At 44.3% G+C, this 24,811-nt stretch overlaps 1 protein-coding gene across 1 annotated transcript in view; it reads left to right on the top strand.

The window, feature by feature from the left end:
* LOC127582630 (E3 ubiquitin-protein ligase Arkadia-like) overlaps window positions 1-24,811 on the top strand; it is a 100,383-nt gene that overhangs the window by 8,624 nt on the left and 66,948 nt on the right. The window contains exons 2-3 of the mRNA XM_052038094.1: window positions 2,185-2,614; window positions 17,251-17,594. Coding sequence (XP_051894054.1) covers window positions 2,214-2,614; window positions 17,251-17,594 — 745 coding nt within the window. The 5' untranslated portion in view covers window positions 2,185-2,213. The remainder of the gene's footprint in view (window positions 1-2,184; window positions 2,615-17,250; window positions 17,595-24,811) is intronic.

Raw genomic sequence — 24,811 nt, 5'->3', positions numbered from 1 at the left:
AATTGAGCCATATCCTGCTGTATCATAGAAACATAGAAAAATCTACAGCACAATTCAGGCCCTTTGGCCCACAAAGCTGTGCCGAACATGTCCCTTCCCTAGAAATTACTTGGCTTACCCATAGCCCTCTATTTTTCTCAGCTCCATGTACCTATCCAACAGTCTCTTGAAAGACCCTATCATATCTGCCTCCACCACCGTTGCCGGCAGCCCATTCCACACACTCACCACTCTCTGAGTAAAAAAAACTTACCCCTGACATCTCTATACCTACTCCCCAGCACCTTAAACCTATGTCCTCTTGTGGCCACCATTTCAGCCCTGGGGAAAAGCCTCTGACTGTCCACCCGATCAATGCCTCTCATCATCTTATATACCTCTATCAGGTCCCCCCTCATCCTCCCGTCGCTCCAAGGAGAAAAGGCCAAGTTCCCTCAACCTGCTTTCATAAGGCATGCTCTGCATTCCAGGCAGCATCCTTGTAAATCTCCTCTGCACCCTCTCTATGGCTTCCACATCTTTCCTGTAGTGAGGCGACCAGAACTGAGCACAGTACTCCAAGCGGGGTCTGACCAGGGTCCGATATAGCTGCAAAAATACCTCACGGCACCTATATTCAATTCCACAATTGATGAAGGACAATACACCACATGCCTCCTTAACCACAGAGTCAACCTTTGCAGCCGCTTTGAGCGTCCTATGGACTCAGACCCCAAGATCCCTCTGATCCTCCACACTGCCAAGAGTCCTACCATTAATACTATACTCTGCCATCATATTTGACCCACCAAAATGAACCACTTCACACTTCTCTGGGTTGAACTCCATCTGCCACTCCTTAGCCCAACTTTGCATCCTATCTATGTCCCGCTGTAACCTCTGACAGCTGTCCAAACTATCCACAACACCTCCATCCTTTGTGTCATCTACAAACTTACTAACCCATCCCTCCACTTCCTCATCCAGGTCGTTTATAAAAATCACAAAGAGTAAGGGTCCCAGTACAGATCCCTGAGGTACACCACTGGTCACCGCCCTCCATGCAGAATACGACCCTTCAACAACCCCTCCTAGCCTTCTGTGGGCCAGCCAGTTCTGGATGCACAGTGCAATGTCCCCTTGGATCCCATGCCTCCTTACTTTCTCAATAAGCCTTGCATGGGGTATCTTATCAAATGCCTTGCTGAAATCCATATACACTACATCTATTGCTCTCCCTTCATTGATGTGTTTAGTCACATCCACAAAAAATTCAATCAGGCTCGTAAGACAGGACCTGCCCTTGACAAAGCCGTGCTGACTATTCCTAATCATATTATACCTCTCCAAATGTTCATAAATCCAGCCTCTCAGGATCTTCTCCATCAACTTACCAACCACTGAGGTAAGACTCACCGGTCTATAATTCCCTGGACTATCTCTACTCCCTTTCTTGAATAAGGGAACAACATCCGCAACCCTCCAATCTTCTGGAACCTCTCCCGTCTCCATTGACGATGCAAAGATCATTGTCAGAGGCTCGGCAATCTCTTCCCTCGCCTCCCACAGCAGCCTGGGGTACATCTCATCCAGTCCCGGCGGCTTATCTCACTTGATGCTTTGCGAAAGCTGCAGACACATCCTCTTTCTTAATATCTACATGCTCAAGCCTTTCAGCCTGCTACTCGCTACAATGACCAAATCTTTTTCCATAGTGAATACTGATGTAAAGTATTCATTAAGTACCTCTGCTATTTCTTCTGGATCAATACGCACTTTCCCACTGCTGCACTTGATAGGTCCTATCCTTTCGTGTCTTATCCTCTTGCTCTTCACATACTTGTAGAATGCCTTGGGGTTTTCCTTAATCCTACCTGCCAAGGCCTTCTCATGTCCCCTCCTGGCTCTCCTAATTTCCTTCTTAAGCTGCTTCCTGTTAGCCTAATATCCTTGTATCCTTTGGTAATTTTATGTGCAATCCACATGACAAACAGCAGAGGTCCCAGTGCAGATCCCTGCAGAACAGCACTTATCACAGACCTCCATTCAGAGTAAGACCCATCCACCACTACCCTCTGTCTTCTATGGGCAAGCCAATTTTAGGATTGAATCAGTCAAGTCATGGAAAAGGATGTAGTCAAATGAGTCTGCATTACAGAAGGTTTTGTATTATGGAGTTTTTTTTTTACAAATTTTACATTACAGGTTTCTGTGACATTGGTTTCTTGTTGACAATGGAACCAGCAGCAGAATTGCCAGAGATTCCCCTTGCGTCCAGTACAGAGCAAGAACTCAAGGGAACAACACCATCTGCTGGCTTGGATGGTTCTTGTCCTTCACCATTTAATGGCATTATTCAAGAAAGTAACCAGGTGCCTTTGAGTCCAGAGCTGAAAGAGCAGGAGCCTGTCCAGTGGATGGAGTGTCTGAACCCTGAACACTCCAGCTTTTCAAAGGAACTCAAACTTGCTTTGCAAACTGATCGGCACCTCGTGCGGAGCTATACGTACACGAGTGATGACTCTTCTAGCGTGGGTGAGACATCTCCATCTTCCAGCACCAACCTAGCTGAATCTGATGAACTTCTATCGGAGAAGAACGAAGGGAGAATGATGATTTGGATGGGGACGAACAGGTAGGAACAATAAGCACAACAAACCTCAAAATCTGAATAGGATTAACAGGATAAAATTGTTAATTAAAAGAATAATGTGTCAGTTAAACACTGAGCAGGAAGAATGAGCAGGTGTAATATTTTTAATCAGATGGGAAAATCGATGACTTCCCCAGCCAACTTTGCTAACGGCAACTCAAAAGTATTGTGCTGCACTATGCATTTTGATGACCTGCTTGCAAAGCATCACTTGTGCTGGTACTGCTTCCTGTTCAGAGCCCCTGTGAAATTGCCTAAATCTGTTGAAAAGAGATCAATTCTTAGGCAGGTGAAGGATGTGTAATGCACTAATAGTGGGGTTTTGGGCATGTTCTGGGGCCACTTGGTTTCTGCTATTATTTCTGTACTGAGCCTTTTATTGAGGGAAGAGTGGGCATATACTGATACTTGGCAGTCATTAACCCTTACCACTTGGGTAGTGTGCACGTAAGAGCCCTGTGGACGGAAGTAATAGGGTCACTGGCATGTACTTAGGTCAGTGAATATGTATCACCAAATGTGCTGTGGATTTTGAATGGAGGGATTAGATACTGGTGCTTGTACTGAGAACATATATACATGTTTTTGTAAAGTTACAACATGAAAATACCGGTCAGGCAAAGTGTTTGTACGTAGTACTCTCTTCACCAGAATGAAATTTGATCAAATTGATGCAGTATTGATGTGTGCCAACTGTGCCTTGTGGGCTGGGACTGATTCCTTAGCACAGTATCAAGTTAGAACATAGAAGAGTACAGCACAGGAACAGGCCCTTTGGCCCACAATGTTGTGCTGTACTAGTTAAACTAGTAACTAAATGCCCCAACTAAACTAATCCCTTCTGCCTGCAGAATGTCCATATCCCTCCATTCTCTGCAGATTCACATGTCTATCTAAGAGCCTATTAAATGCCTCTATCATATTTGCCTCCACCTCTACCACCACCACTACTACTGGCGGCACATTCCAGGCACCCACCGGTCTCTGTATAAGAAAAAAACTGCACATCTTCTTTGAACTTGCACTCTCTCACCTTAAATACATGCTCTCTAGTATTAGGAATTTTGACCCTGGGATAAAGATACCGGCAGTCTATCTATGCCTCTCATAATCTTGTAAACTTCAGTTGGATCTCCCCTTAGCCTCCGTCACTCCAGAGAAAACAACCCAAGTTTGTCCAACCTCTCCTGATAGCACGGGTCCTCTAATCCAAGCAGCATCCTGGTGAACCTTTTCTGCACCCTCTCCAAAGCCTCCACGTCCTTCCTGTAATGGGGTGACCAGAAATGAGTGCAGTACTTCAGATGTGGCCTAACTAGAGTTTTATAAAGTTGCAATGTAATTTTCTAACTCGTGAACTCAGTGCCTTGACCAATGAACGCAACCGTGCCGTACACCTTCTTTACCACCCTATCAACCTGTGCAGCCACTTTCAGGGAACTATGGACTTGGATTCCAAGATCCCTCTGTATATCAACACTGTTATGGGTCTGTCCATTAACAGTGTACTGACCCTTTACATTTGATCTCCCAAAGTGCACCACCTCACATTTGGCCAGATTAAACTCCGTCTGCCCATATATTTCTGCCCATATCTGCAAAGCTGTATCCTTTGGCAATCTTCTATACTTTCACATCACCAATCCTTGTATTGTTTGTGAACTTACAAACCCACAATTCACATTTACATCCGTGTCATATACACAGACACACACACAGACACACACACAGACACAAGATGGATGTTGTAGAAGGATCATCTCTAGAGTCCGTATGGGTGGAGTTAAGGAACAAGAAAGGAGCAGTTACTCTACTAGGAGTATTCTATAGGCCCCCCGGTAGCAGTAGAGTTATAGAGGAGCAGATTGGCAGGCAGTGTTTGGAGAGAAGCAGAAATAACAGGGTTATAATGGGAGACTTCAGCTTCCCAAATATAGACTGGAACCTGCTTAGTGCCAAAGGTTTGGATGGGACAGAATTTGTTAAGTGTGTCCAGGAGTGATTCCTGACGCAGTATGTTGACAGGCCGACCAGAGGGAATGCCATGTTAGATCTAGTTTTAGGAAATGAACCGGGACAGGTGAAGGATCTATTGGTGGGTGAGCATTTGGGGGACAGTGACCATTGCTCCATAACCTTTAAAATTGTCATGGACAGGGACAGGTGCAGAGAGGACAAGAGGTTTTTCAATTGGGGAAGGGCTAACTACGAGGCTATAAGGAGAGAACTTGGGAGTGTAAATTGGGATGTCCTTTTTGAAGGAAAATGTACCATGGGGATGTGGTCAATATTCAGGGATCTTATGCAGGATGTTAGGGATAAATATGTCCCGGTGAGGCAGAGAAGGAATGGCAGGGTGAAGGAACCGTGAGTGACGAGAGACGTGGAACGACTTGTTAGGGAGAAGAAGGTAGCATACGTGAGGTATAAGCAGCAAGGTTCAGACAGGGCCCGTGAGGAATATAGGGTAGCGAGGAAGGAACTTAAGAAAGGGCTGAGGAGAGCTAGAAGGGGACATGAAAAGGCTTTGGCTAGTAGGGTTAAGGAAAATCCCAAGGCCTTTTTCAAGTACGTGAAGGGTGGGAGGATGGCTAGTGTGAAGGTAGGTCCGATTAAGGACAAAGGTGGGAGAATTTGCTTGGAGGCGGCGGAAGTGGGAGAAGTTCTGAATGAGTACTTCTCTTCGGTATTCACCAGGGAGAGGGGTCTTGATGATGCGGAAGGGAGTGCTGGTAGGGGTAGTGTTCTCGAGGTTGTTGATATCAAGAGAGAGGATGTGTTGAAGTTGTTAAATAATATTAAGACAGATAAATCTCCGGGGCCTGACGGGATTTTCCCCAGGCTGCTTCGAGAGGCTAGGGAGGAGATTGCTGAACCGCTGGTAAGGATCTTTGAGTCCTCGTTGTCTACGGGGGTGGTGCCGGAGGATTGGAGGGTTGCGAATGTGGTCCCCTTGTTCAAAAAAGGTAATAGGGATAGGCCAGGGAATTATAGACCGGTGAGTCTCACGTCTGTGGTGGGTAAGCTGTTAGAAAGGATTCTAAGGGATAGGATTTATGAACACCTAGAGAATCATGGACTGATTAGGGACAGCCAGCATGGCTTTGTGAAGGGAAGATCTTGCCTCACAAGCCTGATAGAGTTCTTTGAGGAGGTGACCAGGAAGATTGATGAGGGCAGTGTGGTGGATGTGGTTTACATGGATTTTAGTAAGGCATTTGATAAGGTTCCTCGTGGTAGGCTTCTTCAGAAGGTCAGAGGCCAAGGGATCCAAGGAAGCTTGGCTGTGTGGATTAGGAATTGGCTTGCATGTAGAAAGCAGAGGGTTGTGGTGGAAGGAGTGCCCTCGGATTGGAAGGCAGTGACTAGTGGTGTCCCGCAGGGATCGGTTCTGGGACCTCTACTTTTTGTGATATTTATAGATGACTTAGATGAGGGGGTGGAGGGCTGGGTTAGTAAGTTTGTGGATGACACTAAGATAGGCGGTGTTGTGGATAGTGTGGAGGGCTGTCAGAGCTTACAGAGGGATATTGATAGGATGCAGAGCTGGGCTGACAAGTGGCAGATGGAGTTCAATCTGGAGAAGTGTGAGGTGGTACACTTTGGAAGGACAAACTCCAGGGCAGAGTACAGGGTAAACGGCAAGGTACTTAGCAGTGTGGAGGAGCAGAGGGATCTGGGAGTTCATATTCACAGTTCAATGAAAGTTGCCTCACAGGTGGAAAGAGCAGTTAAGAAGGCCAATGGGATGTTGGCTTTCATAAGTCGCGGGATTGAGTTTAAGAGCCGCGAGGTTATGATGCAGCTTTACAAAACTCTAGTTAGGCCACACTTAGAGTACTGTGTTCAGTTCTGGTCGCCTCATTATAGGAAGGATGTGGAGGCATTGGAGAGGGTGCAGAGGAGATTTACCAGGATGCTGCCTGGATTGGAGAGTATTGAATATGAGGAGAGGCTTAAGGTGCTAGGGCTTTATTCACTGGAAAGGAGGAGGATGAGAGGAGACATGATAGAGGTATATAAAATATTGAGAGGAATAGATAGAGTAGACAGTCAGCGCTTCCTTCCCAGGGCACTAATGCTCAAGACGAGAGGTCATGGCTTTAAGGTTATGGGTGGGAGGTTCAGGGGAGATGTCAGAGGGAGGTTTTTCACCCAAAGAGTGGTTGGTGCATGGAATGCACTGCCTGGGGTGGTGGTGAAGGCAGATACATTGAACAGGTTCAAGAGCTTGTTGGATAGGCATATGGAGGAACGTGAGATAGAGGGATATGCGGGAGGAAGGGGTTAGGTAGTGTGAGGGTGGTCTGATGGACGGCACAACACGGTGGGCCAAAGGGCCTGTTTTGTGCTGTATGGTTCTATGGTAGACACACTTAGACACACTTAGACACACTTAGACACACTTAGACACACTTAGACACACTTAGACACACTTAGACACACTTAGACACACTTAGACACACTTAGACACACTTAGACACACTTAGACACCACAGTACAGATCCCTGCGGAACACTATTAATCATGGACCTCCAGCCAGAATAAGTCCCATCGACCACTTCCCTGTCTTCTATGGGCAAGCCAGTTCTGAATCCGAATGGCTATGTCACTGTGGATCCCATGCATCTTAATCTTCTGAATGAGCCTCCCATGAGGGACCTTGTCAAACACCTTACTAAAATCCATGTAGACAACATCCACAGCTCTAACTTCATCAATCACCCTCGTCACCTCCTCAAAAAAAACTCAAGTTCGTAAGACACATCTTGCCTCCCACAAAGCCATGCTGACTGTCCCTGATTAGGCCATGGTTCTCCAAATGCTTGTAAATCCTATTCTTAAGAATCCTCTCAAGTTGCTTCCCTGCCACTGACGTGAGACTCAGAGGTCTATAGTTTCAAGGATTTTTTCCTATTTTCCTCGAATAATGGAACAACGTTAGCTACTCGCCAGTCCTCCAGGATCTTGCCTCTCTCAGTAATCTGGGGTATATCCCAAGAGGCCCTGGGGACTTATCCACCTTAATGCTCTTTAAGAGACCCAATGCTACCTTCTCCTTTATCTCAAAATGCCCCAGCATATTAGCTCCACACTGATCTCCCTGTCCTCCACGTCCTTCTCCTTAGTAAATACTGATGCAAAGTACTCCTTTAGGGCCTCACCCCCATCCTCTGCCTCTGAGCACATGTTGCCTCCTTTATCCTTGAGTGGTTCTACCCTCTCCCTGGTTATCCTCTTACTATTGACGTATATATCGAATGCCTTGGGATTCTCTTTAATCCTACTTGCCAAGGGCTTTACCTGGCCTCTCCTAATTCCCCTCCTGAGTTCTTTTCTAGCTTCTTTATAGAAGGGCTCCATTTGATTTCATCTTCCTAAACCTTGCATACACTCGTTCTTGACTAAATTCACCACCTCTCTCAACATCTAAGGTTCCATTACCTTGCCATCCTTGTCCTTCCTCCTTAAAGGACATACCTGTCCTGTACTCTGTGCCGTTGGTCTTTAAATACCCTCCACACGTCAGATGTGGATTTGCCCAATAAAAACTATTCCCAATTAACTCTTCCTAGTTCCTGCCTGATACTCTTGTAATTTGCTCTGCTCCAATTTAATACTTCTTTGCAAGGTCCTTATCCAAAGCTATCCTAAAATTTAAGGAGTTGTCACTGTTCTCTAACTGTTCTCCCACTAAAAGGTCAGTCACCTGGCCAGGCTTATTACCCAACACCAGGTCCAGTCTGGTCCCTCCTCTTATTGGACTATCTATATACTGATTTAAGAAACTCTCCTGGATGCACATAACAAATTCTGCCCTGTCTAAACCTCTTGCACTAAGGAGGTCCCAGTCTGTTGGGGGAGTTGAAGTCACCCACGACAACAATCCTGTTGTTTTTACACCTTTCCCTAATCTGCCTGCATATCTGTTCCTCAATGTTCCAGTGGCTATGGGAGGGGAGGGGGTGGTGATGGTCTCTAGTATGAACAGTATGATTGTACTGTTCTTCATTTTGATTTCTACCCATACAGACTCAGTGGATGAGCATTCCATTATGTCCCTTCTGAGTACAGTTGTAATATTGTCCCTGATAGTGCAACTTAACACCCCCCCACCCCTGCCTTTTACCTCCCTCGCTATCTTTTCTAAAACATCAAGACCCTGGACTATTAAGCATCCAGTCCTGTCCCCCCCACCCCCCCAACCCAGTCTCTGTAATGACCGCAACATGAAAAGAGAGAGAAAGTTTTGCAATGTTGTGAAGCCAGAAAAAAACCTAAAAATAAGGGAGAAAATAGATTGAGATTAAGCTACCTTGACATAGAGAAGTAGAAAATGAGAACTTTTACAGGTAAGTAAAGGAAAAGGGAGGCCAAAGTCAATGTTGAAAACAGGACAAATTTGCAGATATAATAAAGGCAGGGAGAATGGTGGAGACTTTGGACAGCAGAAAACATCTGAATAACTGCAAGAAAGTCTTGGGAAAAGAGAACAACGGCCTGGAGTATACGTGAGGGTTTTAATAGAAGTGAATGCAGAGAAGGTGGACCTTTCAAAATCCCCTTGAAAGTAAAAGGTCCCAGTGGCTTGGAAAACCTCAGATAAAATTTAATACTGAAAAATGTGAAGCATTACATTTTGCTGAGAAGAATGATAAAAGGCAAAACAAGCCGTAAGTTGTTGGTGAGGCCAATATACAAATCCGCCTTGTATAAGTTGTTGGTGAGGCTGCACTTGGAGCACTGTGTACAGTGTTGATCATCCTGTTATGGGAAAGGTGTGGTTAAACCGGAAAGAGTGCAGAAAAGATTTACGAGGATGTTGCCAGCACTGGAGGGTCTGAAATATAGGGAGAGGTTGGCCAGGCTGGGTCTTTATTTCCTGGAACATCAGAGAATGATGGGCGACCTTATAGAAATGTTTAACATTATGAGAAGCATAAGTAAAGTGGACGGTAACAGTCTTTTCTCCAGGGTAGGGGAGTCCAAAACTAGGGGGGCATAGATTTAGGGTGAGGGGTGAGAGGGGAAAGATTTAAAAGGGACCTGAAGGACAACTTTTTCATGCACGGGGTGGTGAGTATATGGAACAAGCTGCCAGAGGAAGTGGGTGAGGCAGGTACAAGAGTATCATTTAAGAAGCACTTGGATAGGTACAGGGAGGGGCGGGGCTTAGAGGGACATGGGCTGAACGCAGGAAATTGGGACTAGGTGGGTGGGCATTGTGGTCAGCATGGATTGGTTGGGCCGAAGGGCCTGTATCTGTGCTGTATTGCTGTATTACTGTATGACGAGGGGACAATTCTTAAGGAGATATGAGAACAGATCAAGGGATATATGGGGACTGTGTTGTTGGAAATGATAGGGCTGGTTGAGAAAGTGTATATATGTAAACAAAAACGAATAGATTTTGGGCTTAGTAAATAGAAAAACAACTCAAGGTAGTCAGGGTAAACCTTTACCGTGTTTACTGGTTTGGCCACAACTGGAGATTATATCCCATTCTGGGCACAATACTTTAGGAACTAAATGTAATATCAGTAAGGTTGTTGACAATGCACAACTGGGTGGAATTGTGAATTTTGAAGGGGTGCACAGAGCCGTTAAGGCAAGTTAAACAAGTTGAGTAAGTGGAAAGATGCAGGAAAACGCGGATAAGTATGACGTTATCCACTTTAATAGGGAAAACAGAAAGGCAGTATTATTTTAAATCTGAGGGAAATGTTAATGTACAAAGAGACTTGGGTGTCCCATTCACTGAAAGCAAGCAGTTGTTAAAGCAAATGGTATATTCATAGTGATTAGAAAAGGTTTTCACTACAGCAACAAGAATATCTTACCACAATTATACATGACCTGGATGAGAGCAGACTGATTCCGCACCAGAAACAGCTTGTAGTTCCCCTGTTCTTTCTTTAACTGGTTGCTGTCATGCCTTCATAGTTTCCTTTGTTCAGCTTTAGAACACTACTTTCAGATTGGATGACAGTAAAACTTTGATCATCCGGCACACTCGCAGCTTTGCTGCAATAGCAGATTTTCTTCTCGATTAGATGTTATTCAATATTATTTATGTAATCAGTATTCAATAGTGGTACACCTGCACATTTTGAATTCACTTTTTTTTAGCTGTTACATTGTATTATAAATTTCCCAGTGAACCTGGTAAGTTTAAAGGAAGCGTGGGAGAGAGGACTCTGGTTAGTTTGAGAGTGTGGGAATAGGGGCCCTGGCGAGTTAGAAGGGAGCACTGCGAACAGTACCTGGCGGGGCAGGTACGTCACGGTGAGTGGTACCTGGCGGGTTTCAGAATGGTCAGCTACCAGATCATTGGAGTTTCACTGTATTTCATTTAACATCTTTATGAAGAATTGTCATGTTACATTCTCTTTCCTTGGAAAGGCTTGTGACAGTCATCAGTACATTGAGGATAGTCAGTCCTCAACATATTGATGGTTCTTTGGTGGTACTTAGCTCCACCCAGATGGGTTTGACAATATCCTACCTTTCTTTTGCTCTGATTTCATCCTTTATGAACAATGCCACCCAACTCCTTTTCATTTTTGATGTTCCTTCCTTGGATATTCATCTCCCATTCTTGGTCACCTTGTAGCCGTGTCTTCATAATAGCAATTCTAATATCAGTTTACTTCTGCTTGTATGGTTAATTCATCCACCTTTTTACAAGTGCTTTATGCAGTGCGATACAGATTTTCATAACGTTTTTGCACGCAACCATGGAGTAGTAGATTGTAACAGATCCTTTAGTCCAGCTGAAGGGTCAACTGTCCATTTCCCTCTATCGATGTTACCTGACCTGCTGAGTTCTTCCAGCTTTTTGTGTATTTCTTCAGCTCCCTGAATCCACAATAACTCCCCAGATTCTACCACTCATCTACACACTAGGGACAATTCACAATTAACCCATTGATCCTGCAATTCACCGAATGCAAACCTGCTGGGTCCTGATGCGAGGTTACAATTTGAAACATCAACCCCACCCCCTGCCCCCATAGTTGCTGCTCGACCCACCGAGTTCCTTTAGCAGATTGTTTGTTGTTCCAGATTCCAGCAGCCTCTTTCTCTAACCTACCAATCAGCCCAACCTTGGGAAGAGAGAGAAAACCGGAGCATCTCAGGAAAACCCATATGGTCATAGCAAGAGTGTACAAACTCCAGTTGGTGTTGGAGGTCAGGACTGAACCCATGTTGCTGGAGCTATTGGCAGCAGCTCTACTCGTGGCACCGTTGTGTAACCCCAGTGTTTGCTGCCAACTGCAAAATAATGTCCGGGGTTCAAGCAGCTTTGGACCAGTCCAGGATTCCATTCTTCTGGGTAGGGAAAAAGGGCAATCTTTACTGATTGTTCAGACCAGCAAACATCTATTTAAATATGGGGCTTCCTGTCCCATATGGGACTGTTGTCAACATTATTCCTTCCCTTCCCTCCCATTGTTGTTATAGCTGTTGATGTCACCTTGTCATGAGTAGGAATTGTACCTCACTGTGAAGTGTAATTCCAGCAGTTCCCTGAGTCCCTGGTGCAAGAATTCAGCAAATTTGAATTTATTTTTGCAGTGAATCCATCACTGTTCTCTATTTACTATGTACCCTGGCTTTCATTAGCCTGGGCTGTAACCTTTGTATTTCTGGGGAAATAAGGGAGTTGAAATCGATGTCATACAAGGCGGCCTATTTTCGTTTGAAGTAAGGACTTCCCCTATTCAATGAAGGATGGTCAGCAACGTTAAGTGTACCCTGGAATCAAGTCCTGGCCCCTGTGACTGACAGGAAGAAGTGCTAATATCTTGGAAACCTGTCTTCATGGGGAAGTGTGAAGATTTAAAAGAAAGAACAAAGCCACAAATGGATTTATAAAGAAATTTACAGCCAAATTTATATCATCTTTGCAATTTTTGTATCATCGCCCATTTGTCTTATTCCTGTGCTTTTTACCTGGACCCTATTTGTTAACACTCTTGTTTTTGTACTTTTCCCCTTCCTGAAATTGTGTGATTATCCTCATCACTTTCCTGTACTGCTTCCTTGTCTTTTCTCCCCAGCATCTGAGAGTTCTCTCCACTGGGTTGCACAGACTCAATCGCACTGCAGGCTGTATACGCAAGCATTGTCTGGTGTAACTTGGTGACTGAGGTTGCAGTGGTTGGTTCTAGATTGAAGGCAGTGATGGTTGCATAACTTTCTGCTCATTATGTAGATTAATGCACTCTAGGGAGGTTGGGCTGAAGCATTGAGGAAGGGTGAGAGGTTTGATGCAGAGCTACAAACTTGCATTAAACTCTCATTCTTTGACACTGTCAAGTGGCAGGCCTAGTTTGTTTAATCTCTACCCACAGGCAAACTCAGCAACCCTTTGTTGAGAGGTCAGTTGGTACATAATATTCCAGGTATGGTCGCATTGGGCCAAATATAATTGTAGTAAGATGTCCTTGCTTTTGCACTCCAATTCTCTTGCAAAAAAAAACTCATCTTACAATTTGCCTTCTCAATTGCCTCTTGAATCTGTACAATAACTTTCTCTGACTTGTGTACAAGGAAGATGAATCCCTGTCAACAGCAATTCCTTTTGATCTCTCGCCATTGGGGGAGAGAAAACACTCCACTTTTCTATTTTCCCATCAATGTGGATGGCCCCATTTTTCTGCATTATATTTCACTTGTCTTGTCCTTGCTCAGTAACGTAACCTGGGTCACTGAGTTTGCCCTGTGGGTAGAGATTAAACAAACTAGGCCTGCCACTCGACAGTGTCAAGGAATGAGAGAGTTTAATGCAAGTTTGTAGCACTGCATCAAATCTCTCACTCTTCCTCAGTGCTTCAACCCAACCTCCCCAGAGTGCATTAATCTACATAATCCTCTTGGGATTTCTGTGCATTTGGACCACAGTAAACATTGCCACTTAGTTTTGTATTGTTGGCACACTTGGCTGCCCCCCCCATTACAGCCATTTGGGTTATGGAAATTCATCCTTACAGATTTCTTAATTCGCTATGCAAAAATTTGAAATGCAGAATAAAATTTACTCTCACAGAATTTAGAGTTATACAGCATGGAAACAGACCCTTTGGCCCAACTGGTCCATGCTGACCAAGATTCCCATATGAGCTAGTCCCATTTGCCTGCATTTGGCCCATATCCCTCTACCTTTCCTATCCATGTACCTGTCCAAGTAAGTGTTGTTCATGTACCTGCCTCAACCACTTACTTGGCAGCTTGTTCCATATTCTGACCACTCTCTGGGTGAAGAAGTTGCCCCTCAGGTTCCTATTAAATCACTTCCCTCTCACCTTAAACTTATGCCCTTTAGTTCTTGATTTCCCTTAGCTGGGGAAAAAGTCTGTGCATGTTGACTCTATCTATACCCCTCATGATTTTATACACCTGTATGGGATCACCCCTCATTCTCCTACGCTGCAATGAAAAGAGTCCCAACCTGCTCAACCTCTCCATAACTCAGTCCCTTGAGTCCCAGCAACATCCTCCTAAATCTCCTGTGCACTCTTTCCAGCTTAATGATATCTTTCCTATATCAGGGTGACCAGAACTGAACACAGTGTTCCAAATGCAGCCTCACCAACAGCTTGTACGACTGCAACATAACGTTCCAAGTTCTATACTCAGTGCCCTGACTGATGAAGGCCAGCATGTCAAAAGCCTTCTTCACCTCCCTGTCTACCTGCAATGCCACTTTCAGGGAACCATGTACTTCTATGCCAAGGTCCCACTGTTCTACAACACTCTCCAGGCCCTACCTGTGAAAGTCCTACCCTCATTTGTCTTCGCAAAATGCAATACCTCGCACTTATCCGAATTAATCTCCATTTGTCATTCCTGGCCCACTTACCCAGCTGAGCAAGATCCCTCTGTAAATCCTGATAACCATCTTCACTGTTACTGACACCACCTATCTTAGTGTCATCTGCAAACTTACTAACCTTACCTTGTACGTTCTTATCCAAATCATTGAGGTAGATGATAAATAGCAATGGGCCCAGCACTGAGCCCCGGGGAACACCACTAGTCACGGGCCTCCAGTCCGAAAAACAACCTTCCACCATCACCCTACGCTTCCTACCATCAAGCCAGTTGTGTGTCCAATTAGCCAGCTCTCCCTGGATCCCATGCGATCTAACTTTCCATAACAGTCTACCATGCAGAACCTTATCAAAGGCCTTACTGAAGTCCATATCGACCACGTCTACTGCCCTACCCTCATCGACCTTCTTGGTTGCTTCAAAAAAACTCGATCAAATTTGTGAGACGTGATCTCCATGCACAAAGCCCTGCTGAGTGTGCCTAATCATCGTCTGTCTTTTCAAATGTTTGTATATCTTATCGCTCAGAGTCTCCTCTAGTAACTTATCTACCACAGATGTTACACAATACTGCCTCTGCTGTAATTTGGACTATCCCCAAGACCTCCCCATTAACTATTTCAAGGTCTGAAAGTCTTCATGTCTTTCTCCACAGTAAAAACAGAGGAGAAATGTTCATTAAGGACCTTGCCCATCTCCTGCGGCTCCACGTAAAGATGTCCCCTTTGGTCTTTGAGGGCCCTATGCTCTTTCTAGTTATTCTTTTTCCCTTAATATAAATAAAATATCGTTGGATTCTCCTTAATCTTCTCTGCCAAACCGATCGCATGCCTCCTTTTGTTTTGCCCTTCTGATTTCCTTCTCGAGTACACTCTTGCATCCCCATGCTCCTCCTGGGATTCACTTGATCCCAGCTGCCTGTGTCTGACTCATGCCTCCTTTATCCTGACTGGGACCTCAATATCCTTTGTCACCCAGGGTTCCCTACTCCTGCCAGCCTTACCCTGCACTCTAACAGGAACATGCAGATCCGAAACTTGCTATCTCTCTTTAAAAGCCTTGCACTTCCCTCCAAACAACTGACTCCAATCAACTTCTGCAAGCTCCTGTCTAAAACCATCAAATTTTGCCTAGCTCCAATTCAGAACTTTAACTTGTGGACCAGATCTGTCCCTTTCCATAACTAATTTGAAACTAATAGAAATAGTCACTGGTCCCAAAGTGTGGGGCAAGAAAACATTTCTTTTCAACTCCCATTCCTTGATGCATATACAAATGACGCACCTTTGCATTATGAAAAGTGGTGATACAGTCTGTTTTCTAGGAAGCCTAAATGCGGGGCTACCTGCATATTTCAATTTGTTCCCTCACCCAAATTAGTGGTATGGGTTATTGACAGCTGGGGCCCCAGTGCCAATCCCTGCAGGATTCCACTGACTACAGAATTCCAACTTGAAAATGACCTGTTTGTTCCAACTCTATTTTTTCTCCAACATTTTTCTCCAACAGTCCTCAATAGATATGATTACCTCATGCTCCAGTTTTGTTTAACTGTCTCTTGGGTGGCAGGAAGTCCTTCTGAAATCCAAGTGCGTTGCATGATCTGATTCTCCTCTATCTAATCAGCAAGTTACAACCACAAAAAAATCGACCAGATTTGTCAAATATAATTTCCTTTTCAGAAATCCATGTTGACTCTGCCCAGTCCTCTTGTTGTTTTCCAAGTGCACTGTTACCAGTCACTTGAAAATAGATACTAGCATTTTCCCTCTTAATGATGTCAGACTCACTAGTCCACTTCTGTTTTTTTTCTTTCTCCTCCTGGCTGCCTCCCAGTCTGTAGGAACTATTGTAAAATCCTGGGACTTTCAGAAGATTTAACGTCTTCGTAACCTTGCCTTCAAAGTTGCAGGTCATCAGCAGATGTATTGCCTTTTAGTCCCATTAATTTTGTCAAAACTTTTGTTTTTTTTCAACTCATTCCCTTGTGTACATTTATTCAAAACCTGAACTTCTCCACTATTTCCGTACAGGTTTTCTGTGTCTCAGGAAGATGAGCAAAAAAAATTAATTCCTTTGCCATTTCTTTATTTCTCAATATTGTTTGTCCTGTGCCACTTTAAGGGGACAAATTAACTTTTGCTAATCTTTTACTTTTGTACATACCAATAGAAGCTCTTAGATCTGTTTGTTTCCTGGTCATTACCGCCTTTCCACCTTATCAATGTCTTTCTGCTAGATGACCTAATTTCCCTAACATCAGGCTCGTTGTTCTTTTTGGCAACATTATAATTTGGCCTCTTCTTTCTTCCATGACAGTTGTTAACTTCTCTGTTGGCCATGGTACTTTCCCTTTTGGATCTTTGCTCTTTTAAAGTATAATTTTGTTTAAAAACTATTATCCATTACTTGTCTGTTTTAATATACTTTGTTGTCCCTGGTCTTTTGGAACCAACTCGCACTGCCTACCTTTGTAGTTTGCTTTGATTTAAGAACCTAGTTTCAGACTGAAGTAAATAACTTCAAACTTTTATACAAATTTCTATCATAATATCACTGTTCCTTAATTGCCCCTTAACTGCCAGATTCTTAATTAAGCCTTTTTCATTATGCACTGACAGTTCCAAAAAACACCCATATTCCCTCAATATTGATCCCAATAGGCATCATATAGTATTACTGCTGCCTTGGTTTGCCCTTGGGTGATTTGACTTTGACCCTTTTTATGGGATTTTTTCCTAACGTGGTGATGGTATGGAATTATTTGACCTTCTTTCCCAGGCTCCCAGATGCCAGCCCATCAGCGAGGATTGGAGGGGAATATCAGGAAAATGTGGCTGGGGCTGCCTCGTCTTCTGGGGCCCAGGATGTCAAGAGCAGCCAGCTTAACATTAAGGCAGTAAGCTCGTCCTCTCGAAAGCTGCCTCGCCTGAAAAAGTGCCAGAGGACCCAGAAACAGAAAGAACAGATGCAGCGGATGCGCAGGTCGAGGGAAGCCGTGATCCGCAGGAACTGCACTCCGCAGTGGATCGGCAGCTCGAGTGATGGAGGCTCCAGCAGCAACTCAGAACTTGATGAGGTTATAACCTGTGACACTGACCAGACCAACCATCAGGAACCTCTAGGTACAGTACCGTAGTCAACTAGCACAGGCTTTACTTAAGAATTACCATGATGCAGGAAGGCTCAGAGGGCACTGCTCCTCTGCTTTCTCGTGAGCTGTCCCTCCACTTTTAATTTAAAATGCATTTTTTAATTGGGTGGTATGTACCATAATTTGAACATGTTTGGAATTGTTAAAGCAGATTTCAGACTCAAGTGCTGATTAGAAGCCATATTAAAAAGAACATGAGTTCTACATACAGATGAAGGTCTGGCAGGTACACAGCAGCATGTCTCAGGGTGACTCAGATCTAAGTAGGGGCGTGTATTCTCAGAAGTCCGGTGCAGGTGATCCAAAAGAGTGTTTTGTACCGGGAGTTGGGAAGAAGCATCTTGTCTTCCTGCACCGCTTCTTTGCAACATTGGTGTTACCACTCTTGTATTCTTCTTGTATTCTTCATTTAGTCCTGTGGCATATGTGGCAAAATAGTTGGTGCAGAGGCAGATTTTGATTATTGGACGTGAATCGGGGGTATTGGTGTAACAGTTCCAATTGCAACTCTCTAAAGAGTGAAGCAGGCGGCACAGCTTGGACAACATTCAGGCTCAGGCAGACGCTAACATCTTTTTATATTTGTGCCAACTGATGGCAGTTCCAGCAAGAGCAAATCTAATTACCTCCCCATGACTCGGTAACTTTACCAATGCATATTGCTCAAACATCAGCATTGTGAAGGTCACCAGTGACCAGAAACTTCATTGAACCTGACCAGTAAATACTGTGCAGACAAGAGCACTCAGTAGCTCTGTGTTGTGCAGTTAGTAATTCAGCACCAGATTACTTGGTGCCCTTGTAGCTTTCAGGATTGTGACAGGGCATTGTCTATTTGCCTGGATGAATGTTCCTTTATTCAAGAAAGGAAGTAGAGATAGCCTAGGAAATTATAGACCAGTGAGTCTTACTTCAGTGGTTGGTAAATTGATGGAGAAGATCCTGAGAGGCAGGATTTATGAATATTTGGAGAAGTATAATATGATTAGGATTAGTCAGCATGGCTTTGTCAAGGGCAGGTCCTACCTTACGAGTCTGATTAAATTTTTTGAGGATGTGACTAAACACATTGATGAAAGAAGAGCGGTAGATGTAGTGTATATGAATTTCAGCAAGGCATTTGATAAGGTACCCCATGCAAGGCTTACTGAGAAAGTAAGGAGGCATTAGATCCAAGGGGACATTGCTTTGTGGATCCAGAACTGGCTGGCCCACAGAAGGCAAAGAGTGGTTGTTGAGGGGTCACATTCTGCATGGAGGTCGGTGACCGGTGGTGTGCCTCAGGGATCTGTTCTGGGACCCTGACTCTTTGTGATTTTTATAAATGACCTGGATGAGGAAGTGGAGGGATGGGTTAGTAAGTTTGTGGATGACACAAAGGTTGGAGGTGTTGTGGATAGCGTGGAGGGCTGTCAGAGGTTACAGCGGGACATAGGATGCAAAACTGGGCTGAGAAGTGGCAGATGCAGTTCAACCCAGAGAAGTGTGAAGCGGTTCATTTTGGTAGGTTAAATATGATGGCAGAGTAATGGTAAGACTCTTGATGGCAAATATGATGGTAAGACTCTTGGCAATGTGGAGGATCAGAGGGATCTTGGGGTCCAAGTCCATAGGATGCTCAAAGCAGCTGCACAGCTTGACTCTCTGGTTAAGAAGGCATATGGTGTATTGTCCTTCATCAATCAGGGAATTGAATTTAGGAGCCGAGAGGTAATGTTGCAGCTATATAGGACCCTGGTCAGACCCCACTTGGAGTACTGTGCTCAGTTCTGGTCGCCTCACTACAGGAAAGATGTGGAAGCCATAGAGATGGTGCAGAGGAGATTTACAAGGATGTTGCCTGGATTGGGAAGCATGCCTTATGAAAACAGGTTGAGTGAACTCGGCCTTTTCTCCTTGGAGCGATGGAGGATGAGGGGTGACCTGATAGAGGTGTATAGGATGATAGGCATTGATTGTGTGGATATTCAGAGGCTTTTTCCCAGGGCTGAAATGGTTGCCGCAAGAGGACACAGGTTTAAGGTGCTGGGGAGAAGGTACAGAGGAGATGTCAGGGGTAAGTTTTTTTACTCGGAGAGTGGTGAGTGCGTGGAATGGGCTGCCGACAACGGTGGTGGAGGTGGATACGATAGGGTCTTTTAAGAGACTTTTGGATAGGTACATGGAGCTTAGAAAAATAGAGGGCTATGTGTAAGAGAGCTAGTAATTTCTCAGGTGGGGACATGTTTGGCAGAACTTTGTGGGCCGAAGGGCCTGAATTGTGCTGTAGGTTTTCTATGTTTCTAATGCAGATCTGGTTTAAAATGAAAGCAATGCGATCTGTGCCAAAGCAATATACCAGATTGGCATCCCATCTTAACTATTCGTGTCTTTCATACTGGCACACTGTGGCTGCAATGCATACAATTTCCAAAATGCACCAATTCAGCCAAGGTATTTTAGCAGCACCTCTCAAAGCTGACATATCTACAACCCAGGCTTTAGGGTAAGGGGGAGTGGGAAGAAGAGATTCACGGGATATGAGGAGGACATTCTTCACCCAGAGAGAGAGAGAGTAGTACCTGGAATGCACAGTCTGAGAGAGTGGCAGAAGCTGGGTCACTGAGAGCATTTAAGAAGTGTTGAGATGAACACTTGAATCGCTGAGGCATAGAGGGCTATGGATCATGTGCTGGGCGATGGGATTAATACAGAAGGGTGCCCACTTGGTCAGTGTGGATGAGTTGGGCCAAATGGCCTGTTTCCATGCTGTGCTATTTTGATTCAGAACAGTAGGCAAATGGGGATCTAACCACTCCCAAGTCACTGCTATCCTAATGATTCGTAAAAGATGGAGCTAAAAATGATGCCCTTCCTTATAAAGACCTTCGAATTTACTGTATAAAGCGCATTCTGTTTTCAAGACATCCTAAAATAGTTTCAATCCTTAAGTGCTTTAGTCAACCATTAAATAGTCACTGGTTATAATGTGTGGAAAAACAACCAACTTGTACAAACAAGCTTCTAGAAAGACCATTGTGAGAATTCCCTTGTGTACTGTGTTAATTATGTTGGCCAAATTATATCGTTCTGGACACCAAGGTTAATTTACCCTCCTTCCCTTCAAAATAGTGCCATTGAAACTGCTGACCACCTGACAAGTCCTTTGTTTAATATATCATCTGAAAAGCTGCACTTCTAGTCATGTGTGCTGCCTCTGCTGCACTGTAGTGTTGGGCCAGGTTTCAGTGGAGTGGAGTGGAGCATGAGCACTGGAACCTTCTGATTCTGAGGAAAGACTGGCTGACGCCAAAGATGCCTTGCAAATCCAACGCAGAGCATGGTAGAACCAGATCGGGTGATGAGTGCTTATTAGTATGAGATAGGGTGAATGCATTCGGTCCTTTTTCCAGGGTTGAGAATCAAGAATGAGAGGGCATAGGGTTAAGGTGAGAGGGGAAAGATTCAATAGGATTCTGATGGGTAACTTTTTTTACACAGAGGAGTCGGAATATGGAATGAACTGTCAGAGGAAGTGGATGAGGCAGGTACAATGACAACTTTTAAAAGACAGTTGGACAGGTACATGGATAGGCAAGGTTTAGAGGGATATGGGACCGGCTTGGATGAGCATCTTGGTCATCATGGACCAGTAGGGCCAATGGCCTCTTTCCATGCTGTATGACTCCATGACAGGACTATCTACATATTGTCTTAGAAAATTATAAAAGAAAGGCTTTGCTAGACCTCATCTTAGGAAATGAAACTGGACAGGTGGTGGAAGTGTCAGTTGGGGAACACTTGGGAAACAGTGACCACAATTCTATTAGTTTCAACATAGTTATGGTAAGTGATGAAGTTGGTCCTCAAATTAAGGTCTGAAAATTAGACATGGCTGATGCTGATAGTGCAAGAGAACTGGGCGAAAGTAGATTGGGAGCAAATAAAACAACATCTGACAAGTGGGAATCTTTTAAAAGATTAAAAAAGTATTTTAAAAGATTCTTTCAAAAGGTACAGGCAACTACAATCAAGTGAGTCCCTTGAGAAGTATAGAAGGTTTAGGAGATTATTTAAGAAGGAAATTAGAATGGCAAAAAGAAGTCAGAAATATTGATCTGGCAAGTGAGATTAAGGAGAATCGTAAATCATTCTGTAATTATACTTGGAGCAAGAGGGTAGCTGGGGAAAGAGTGGGTGCCCTTGGGGATTAAAGGGGTCATCTATGCAGGCTCGTCTGGAAGGTTAGATCGCATGGGATCCAGGGAGAGATGGCTAATTGGATTCATAATTGGCTTGATCGTAGAAAGCGGAGAGTGATGGTCAAAGTTGTTTCTCTGAGTGGAGATGCCACAGGTGTCAGTGCTGGAACCTTTGTTCATTATTTATATCACTGATTTGGATGTGAGTGTACAAGGCATGGTTATTAAGTTTGCAAATGACACTAAAGTAGGTGGTATCATAGACAGTGAAGATGGTTATCAAAAGTTACAGGGGGATCTGCTCAGCTCGGTAAGTGGGCCGAGGATTGGCAAATGGCTTTTGATACAGATAAGTGCAAGGTGTTGAATTTTGGAAGGTCAGACCAGGGTAGCACTTGTACAGTGAATGGTCGAGCCCTGGAGAGTGTTGTGGAACAGAGGGACCTACAAGTACATAGTTTGCTGAAAGTAGCATCACAGGTAGACAGGGTGGTGAAGAAGGTGTTTGGCGCACTGGCCTTCAGTCAGGGTAGTAATTAGGGCATCATGTTGCAGTTGTACAAGACCTTGGTGAGACTGCACTAGGATTATTGTGTACGGTTTTGGTCACCCTGTTATATAAGAGACATCATTAAACTGGAAAGAGTGCAGAGAAAACTTCCAAGGATGCTGCCAGGACTCGAAGGCCTGAGTTATAAGAAGAGGTTGGGAAGGATAGGACTTTATTCCCTGGAGAGTGAGGGGTGACCTTAGCGGTGTAAAATCATGAGGGGTATAGTTAGGGTGAATGCACATAGTCTTTTTGCCAGGGAAGGGGAACTAAAAACTAGAGGGCATAGGCTTAAGGTGAGAGGTGAAAGATTTAAAAGGGACCTGATGGGCAACTTTTAAATGCAGAGGGTGGTACGGATATGGAATGAGCCGCCAGAGGTAGGGGTTGAGACAGGTACAATAAGAACATCTAAAATACATTTGGATAAGTACATGGACAGGAGGGCTCAGAGGGACGTGGGCCAAATGCGATGGTCGGCATGGACGAGTTGGTATTTGTTTTGATTTATTATTGTCACATGTACCAAACTTAGTTTTGCAAGCCATCCATACAGATGATTTCAAAACACAAATACTTTGAGGTATTACAAGGGAAAATCAATAACAGAATCCAAGATGTAGTGTTATGGTTATGGAGAAAGTGCAATGCAGGCAGACAGACAATGAGCTGCAAGGGCCATGATGAAGTAGATTGTGAGTGAAGAGATTGGCTTTAACATACAAGAGGTCTGTCCAGGAATCTTATAACAGTGGGATAGAAGCTGTCCTTGTGTCTGGTGGTGTGTGTTTTCAGGCTTTTGTATCTTCTGCCCAATGGAAGGGGGCAGTGGCCTGGCAACATATTTCCAAGTTAGGGTGGTGTGTGACTTGAGGGAAACTTGGAGATAGTTCTGTTCCCACGCATCTGCTGCCCTTGTCCTTGGTGGTAGAGGTTGAGGAGGTGCTTTTGGGGTAGGTCAGGTGAATAATTGCAATTCATTTTGTAAATGGTGATGGAGGGAATAAATGTCCAGGGCAATGAACAATTGAACAGACTGCATTGTCTTGGATGGTGTTGAGATTCTTCAGTGTTGCTGGAACAGCACTTATTCAGGAAAGTGGGGAGTAAGATTTCTGGGGAATTATGGATCAGCCAGCATATCGTTGGTAATAGGAAAAATAATGGAACCCTAAAGAGAATAGTGAAACATCTACAGGACGGCACAGTTCGTAGAGCTACTGCCTCGCAGTACCAGGGACCTGGGTACTTGTCTGTGTGGAGTTTGCCTGTTCTCCCTGTGACTGCCTGGGTTTCCTCTGGTTACTTTGGTTTCTCCACATTCCAAAGATGTGCAGGTTGGTAAGTTAATTGGCCCAAATGTGCAGAGAGTGTAGAATCTGGGCTGAGTTGATGGCAATGTTGGGAGAATAATTGGAATTAATGTAGGATTAGTGTAAGTGGGTTGATTATGGTTAGCACGGACTCACTGGGCCGAAGGGCCTGTTTTGCTGCTGGGTGTCTCTGCAGAGAAGTAATTCATGGATTTCACAAGGGTCAGCCTGGCTTGAATAACCTTACCGAGTTTGAGATGACAGACGGTAGACATTGATAATCCAATTGATGTAATTTATCTAGATTTTCAAAAGGCCTTTGATAGTGTATTCCATTGTAGGCCAAAGGTCAGGGAATGTGGAGTTGGGGTGAGTGGCAGAACGGATTGTTATCTGGGTGCAGGCAGAAAGTAGAGAGTGGGAGAGTTGGAGGCTGAGGGGAGACCTGATAGAAGTTTATAAAATTAGGAGAGGGATAGATTGGGGAGACAGTCAGAATCTATTTCTCAGGGTAGAAACGTCAAATACCAGAGGACGTGCACTTAAGGTGAGAGGGGGATGGTGTAAAGGAGATGTGCGGGGTAAGTTTTTACACAGGGTGGTCGGTACTAGGTATGAGTTACTGGGGTAGTAGTGGAATCAGATACGATAGAGGCTGTAAGATAGACACATGAATAATCGGGGAACAGAGGGATATGGATCATGTGCAGGCAGAAGAGATTTGGTATCATGTTTAAGGGCCTGTTCCTGTGCTGTTCCCAAGTTCTGTGAATGGCAAATGGAGTTTCCTGAATAAGTGCTGCTCTAGCAGCACTGAAGAATCTCAACACCATCCAGGACAATGCCGTCTGTTAAATTGTTCATTTCCCTGCACAGTGGAGTGCAAGGTGTTGCATTTTGGGAAGATTTTCAGTGAACAGTTGGGCCCTGGGGAGTGTTGTAGAACAGAGGGATGTAGGAGCGTGAATCAGAATCAGGTTTATTATCACTGACATATGTTCTGAAATGTGTTGTCTTGCGCAGCAGTACAGTGCAAGATATAAAGACATAAAAATTACTATAAGTTGCAAAAATAAATAAATAGTGCAAAAGAGGAAATAATGAGGTAGGGTTCATGGACCATTCAGAAATCTGATGTTGGAGA

The sequence above is a fragment of the Pristis pectinata genome, chromosome 24 (genome assembly GCF_009764475.1).
Source record: "Pristis pectinata isolate sPriPec2 chromosome 24, sPriPec2.1.pri, whole genome shotgun sequence".
Taxonomy (NCBI): Eukaryota; Metazoa; Chordata; class Chondrichthyes; order Rhinopristiformes; family Pristidae; genus Pristis; species Pristis pectinata.
This window is presented reverse-complemented; position numbering and strand designations above follow the sequence as displayed.